The 6,345-nt window shown below is 44.1% G+C and overlaps 1 protein-coding gene across 1 annotated transcript in view; it reads right to left on the bottom strand.

The window, feature by feature from the left end:
* Window positions 1-969: 969 nt before the first annotated feature.
* The window catches only part of LOC138868698 (uncharacterized), a 29,051-nt gene continuing 23,675 nt past the window's right edge, over window positions 970-6,345 (bottom strand). The window contains exons 4-5 of the mRNA XM_070146265.1: window positions 4,862-5,434; window positions 970-1,182 (exon numbers count right to left, since the gene is read on the bottom strand). Coding sequence (XP_070002366.1) covers window positions 970-1,182; window positions 4,862-5,434 — 786 coding nt within the window. The remainder of the gene's footprint in view (window positions 1,183-4,861; window positions 5,435-6,345) is intronic.

Raw genomic sequence — 6,345 nt, 5'->3', positions numbered from 1 at the left:
TGTAATTATCTCCTCTCTGAGTTGTGGTTCGAGATGGACACTTATTTTAGTTTCCCGGACATTATCCTGGTCCCTTAAATAGATTGCTTCTGTATCATTCAGGTTAGGCTTGGGTTTTTCTTCAAAATGGCTTAATTCTTTACTAATCTCTTAAAAGGCTTCATCCTCGTCATACTCCGATTCAACATCACACTCTATTTCTTGAATTACTATTTCAGGATTAGATTGGCTTTTAAGACTGAGCCGGAGATTCCGCATGCATGTCATATCATTGAAGCCAGCATAAAAAGAACTTTACAAGGAAGAAAGGAAAACAAAAATAAAACTATCAGGCAAAGAGGAAAAGAGAAATTGCATTTCGTTGAAATTAAAGATAACGGGGTTTATACATCCAAACGGACGGAACATAGCATCTGAATTACAACCCTGGAATAATCCAGATAAATTGAAAGAAAATCAAAGAAAACTACTAAAACTCCCTCCTAATGGGGAGAGGAGTAGCTTCCCAATTGCTAATCTTCACACTGGGCCCAACAAATTGCACATCCGCCTTGCTAGAACCCTCTCCAGCTTCCAATACGTTCACATAGGCAAATATTCTCTCGAACCTTTCCATCAAATCTCCATCCACATCAACCACCGAACTGGGGACCGACGTCACTGGGCGCTTGCTGGTACCAGGCCTGGCAAATGAACGGGAAAGATGCGGGACTGGCTTTGGAAGGGCCCATGCTCTCTGTTTCATTTTTTTGGATCTTCTCACGTCTGCGACTGTGGGCTTGAACCCCAGACCAAATGTATCCAAGTTTTTAGGAAGAGAAACCGGCTGAGAGATGCAGCCAAACCTTTGCCCGGCAAAAAACCATTTTTCATCATTTCAACAGCTACCATGACTGATGCAGCAGCTACCCTTGGAGTTGGCACGCACTTCCCTTCAGGAATTTTCTCTACCGATACCGTGTCAAAAACTTAATAAACCCATGGCCCCTTTTCATCTTCAAACTCTATGAACGGAACAATGGCATCGCTGGGAACATACAAATTATCTTCGCCATGCACAACAATTTCCCGTCGATCCCATTCAAACTTGACCATTTGATGCAGAGTTGATGGGACCGCTCTGGCAACATGAATCCAGGGTCGTCCTAATAGCATATTGTAAGAAACAACCACATCGAGTACCTGGAATTCCATAGTAAATTCAACTGGCCCTATTTTAAGCTCGAGCACTATGTCCCCAATTGAATCTTTCCCTCCACCGTCGAATCCCCGAACGCAGATACTGTTCTTGTGAATTCTTTCATCATCCACCTTCAACTTGTTCAGAGTGGAAAGAGGGCAAATATTTGCACTGGAACCATTGTCAACAAGTACCCGAGTAACCACAGAATCTTCATATTTCACCGTCAAATAGAGGGGTCTATTCTGCTCGATACCCTCCATGGGCAACTCATCATCAGAAAAAGTGACTATGTTTACCTCAATATCTTGCAAGCTATCTTTTCCAAGTGGTTTACTGAGATTTTGTCAGGAATGTGGGCTTCGTTCAAGATCTTCATCAAAGCCCGACGGCGCTCGTCTGAATGGATCAATAATGATAAGAGCGAGATCTGAGTCGGTGTCTTCCTTAACTGCTCCACAATGGAATAGTCATGTACTTTCATCTTTCTCAAACATTCTTCTGCTTCTTCCTCGGTCACCGCTTTCATCACCAATACTGGGTTATCATTCGAGGTCTTAGCTTTTCTCAACTCTTCGGGGGCAAAGCATCTCCCCGATCGAGTCAAACCATGGGTCTCACACACTTCTTATTTAACCTCTTTCCTCTTGTAAGTCACTATCACTCGTTCATAATTCCATGGGACTGCCTTGCTGTTGATTATCGGTAATTGAGTTACCGGTTTGATAACGACAGGATCTGTGCGGGCGCCCTTCACAATTACCACAGGCTTGTTCGTCACTCCTGGCACAACCACTTTTGCTCTCTCATGTTTTTCTGCAACGTCACTTGAGGACCCCTTCTTGACCTCCACGGATGGTTCGTTATTTGCCCCGTTCAACTTGATCACAGACTTCTCACTTGTTGACATTTCAAATGGCTTGGCTTCTCTAGCCCGAATCATCATGATGGTTTGTGAGGGGTTCTTAGGCTCCCCTCCCTTATGCACTATCTCAATCATATTAGTCTCATGATGGGCCGGCAACGGGTTCTGGTTGATGTTGAGTGCCTCTGGGGCTTGGACCTCAATCCGATTAGTATCAATGAGCTCTTGAATAGCTGTTTTCAACTTCCAGCATTTATCTGTGTCGTGACCTGGGGTCCCTGAACAATACTCACAACTCACCAAGCGGCCAAGATTTCTGGGAGGGGGATTCGGCAGTTTAGCATCGATCGGATTCAACATACCCATCTGTCTCAGTCGGTGGAATAGACTAGCATATGATTCTCCCAATGGAGTGAAAGTATTCTGCTTCTGCAACCTCTCATTCTTAAAGGCTTTATTTGGCTGAAAACCTGTTCTAAGGGGATTTCTGTAGGCTCTTAGGGGTGGATGGGCATTTTGTGGAGCTAGGTATGGACTTGGTGGAGTCGGCGCATGCTATTATGCGTGAGCGGGAGGTTGGGTATAGGTTTATATGTGATGGACGGAAACATGGGGATCAGGTGGTGGGTAGCAGTGTTGTGGTGGACTATATGGAGTGTGGGGGTACGTTTTGTGGTAGGGTCGAGGCGAGTTGTAGTAACATGGAAGGTTCTTGGATCCAACCCAAGCTCCCGACTCAATTGTAGCAACATCCTCTTTCTTCTTCTTCCCGAGTACACCTCCAGTACCGTTTTGAATGACCTGGGTGGTTGCTTTGATTGCTGAATAACTCATGATCTTGTTGGACTTGAGTCCCTCCTCAACCATGCCTCCCATTTTTACAACTTCATTAAAGGACTTGCCCACTGCTGACACCAAATGACCAAAATAAGTGGGTTCCAAAGCCCGCAAGAAATAATCAACCATCTCACTTTCTTTCATCGGAGGGTCAACCCTCGCTGCTTGCTCTCTCCAACGGAATCCATATTCCCTGAAGCTTTCACCGGGTTTCTTCTCAATATTTGTTAACGATAGACGGTCTGGGATAATTTCGAGATTGTACTGTAAATAGCAGGCAAAGGCTTGGGCCAAATCGTCGCATGTGTACCACCTGCTGTGATCTTGTTTGGTATACCATTCTAATGCCGATCCACTCAAACTTTGGCTGAAATATGCCATCAGCAATTCATCTCTTCCACCTGCTCCTCTCATCTTGCTACAAAATCCTCTTAAGTGTGCTACTGGGTCACCATGTCCGTCGTACAGATCAAACTTGGGCATTTTGAACCCTGCTGGCAACTGAACATCTGGGAACAGACATAAATCTTTTTAGGCCACACTTACTTGACCTCCCAACCCCCTCATATCTCTGAACGATTATTCTAAGTTTTTGACCTTTCTGATCATCTCTTAATGCTCGGGATTTTTGGGTCGCTTCTCGGTCTCTACCGGGAGATCAAAATGAGGGGTGCAAGAATATGGTTCTGGAACTTTGAAGGTGGGTTTAGGGGGATAGTACTGGTTGTCGTGAGTTTTGAACAGAGGTTCACTGGAAGATCGTTGTAATGTAGCAGGTAGAGGTGCCACAAAAATAGGTGTAATTGGTGGGGGAGTGTATGGGACTTGTTTGGGTGGTGGAGTTTGACAAGTATGGGAAGTGGCGCCATAGCATTGTTGGTAGAGGGGAAAGGCTGGAGATGAGTTCACAGTGGGGGGATCCGGAGGTTGGGCTGAAGGTGGGATATAAGCAGGGTTGGCGGGATAAACCGATGATGGATGCCCTTTTGCCCAGGCTTGGTACATTTTAACCATCTGCTGTTTTAACTTATACAACTCTTCCTTCATTGCATTAACATCTAGTTCTTCCACCTCTTTTGACGGGTCAACAATACTTGTCTCCGGTTTTTGGTTGGCCATATTCAGCCTGTCTTTTGATCGGGTGTTGTATGAGTGAGTTGCCAGAATGCCAATCAACTAACCACCTGCCTGAACTCAATACATCAATAACAACCTTGTTAGTGGTTAGGGCTTTAACAAATTGGTAATCGCACATTTGGGGAATGGATGCACCTAAGCAGTTAACCGTCTCTATTATGTATTTGATCGGTTGCATGCGTCATCCCGGCCTTTTCTTACTTTCAATTGCAAACATCCCCCTTTTTATTTCTTTTTATTTTCCTTCTTTTCACTCTTGTCTCTGTTCTCTCTTTGTTTTTATTCCCTCTTGATTTCTTATTTTGTCTCTTTTCTTTCTTGTTTTTCCGCTCTTTTTCTTTTGTTTACTCTCTTGTTTTTCCTCTTATTTTCTTCCTCTCTTTTTCATTTGGTTACGGTCGAATTCTATGGATATTGCCTACGTATCATGACCCCACAAGAATCAGACCAAGCGTAGTTCTTGGAGATAAAAAATAATAAAACATTTTTTTGGAGTTTTCAATTTTTTTCATAATAAGACTCGGAAATACAAACAACCCACATAGTCTAATAAAAGAAATATAGACTCCAAGCCAAACTGGCAGACTTTAACGGAAAGAAAATACAGACTCAAGAAATCACGAATGCATCAATGCCACAATCGCCCCCGGGACCCGCGTGGCATCATTCGGCCTCGCCGTGGGACGAATCGCTAAATCCCCTTGGAGGTGGTAGAGATCTTCCATTATCCGGCAAACAAAAATCATCACAGTAGCGAAGAACATAGATCTAGTCATATCCTCACAGCTACTGCACTTCATCGCGATATAGTTGGCGACCCTTTTGACTCGCTCTCTTATGACATTCTTCTCTTGCAACAAACGCCCAATCTGTTCGGTTCTGGCTTCCAAAGTTTGTTCGGCTACCCAGTTATGATCTTGGAGTTGTTGCAAGTCTCTTTCTAGCCATGCCATTGTCGTATAACACTGTTCCCTTTCATCCTTGAAGTTTTTCGCCTGTCTCATTGTTTTATTCTCCGTGGTGATGACCCTTTTCTTTAGTCCTGCGACCTCATTATCGTACTTTTCTTTCAATTGCTTAACCAGGTGCGCTCGTTCATCTGCGTTTTTAGCCAATTGCTTTCGAGCCATCGCTAGTTCACTTTCTGCTTTGTTCAAATCGAAATTGTAGTCATTCACTTTCTGCCTCAGGTTATTTATGAGCTTTTCATATTTGGCACTTCGGGCGGGGTTTTCTGCTGCTATTTTCATTTTCTGAATTTGGGCTCGAAGGGCCTCATTTTCTTTGGCTAGCCTTTTCTTTTCTCCTTCATCCGCCGCGACTTGCAAGCCACTCTCGAATTGAAGCTCTCTGACTTGGTTTTCCAAATTTCCTATTGAGGCCCTATACTCATTCTCCTTAGCCAACCAAGCCCACTGTTCTTGCGACACCTCAACGAATTCCTGAATGTGAGGCTTTTTGGCTGGTCTTTCTGGTTCGGCCCTTGCAGTGTTCTTCTTTCTATACCAGGCAAGATAGGTGGGTGAGACTTCGCCTCTAGATAGGTCACGCACTCAAGTGTTCACCGTCAAATACTGGCATTCATTCCAAATAGAACGAACTTTTTCTTCATGAAATTGGCCGTCGGAACTAACCTCGACCGCATAAACGCTAAGATCTTCATCTGGGTGCATCACCTGACACCTTCCCAAATGTCTCATCACCCGGTAATGAGCGTAGGGCTGAATACCTCGCAGACCCATTAAGAGGAAGTAAGGACCAGTGGCGGGCATATACAAAATCTCTTCAACAGGAAGCCAACCCAATGTCCATTCTATTTGTCCTGCAGTAATGGAACGGAGGCGGGATACCCAATCTCCAAACCCCTATGTCAGCTTGAACCCCGAAGTCCTTGTGTCAAACTCTTCAATGCAACTTTTCTCTGTGGACCCGTAACTTATATACTGAGGGTGATGACACAGGTGCTCGATCATCCACATCTATAATAGAAAATTGCAGCCCTCGATGAAATCTGCCCCAACTTTACAAGCTGTGAGAGCTCAGTATATCTCAGACACTATCATAGGGGCAAGAATGCTTTTGGCGTTGGTAATCAGGACCTTGACGACTCCGGCCACCCACAAATCGATATTCCCATCTTTTTGGGGGAACACCACAAGGCCTAAGAAAGCTACCATGAAGGTGAAACTGGCGTAGTTCGAACAAATAAAACGAACTATTTTCGAAAATAAAACTCCTTTCTCATTTTTCAATTCGTTTTCTCTTTTTTTTTTCTTCAAAAATTCGGCAGAGTTTCTGCTTTATTTGGACACTGATTTTTCTTTAA

The sequence above is a fragment of the Nicotiana sylvestris genome, chromosome 5 (assembly GCF_000393655.2).
Source record: "Nicotiana sylvestris chromosome 5, ASM39365v2, whole genome shotgun sequence".
NCBI classification, from domain to species: domain Eukaryota; kingdom Viridiplantae; phylum Streptophyta; class Magnoliopsida; order Solanales; family Solanaceae; genus Nicotiana; species Nicotiana sylvestris.
The sequence above is the reverse complement of the archived record's forward strand: the minus strand, read 5'-3'. Positions and strand labels throughout refer to the sequence as shown.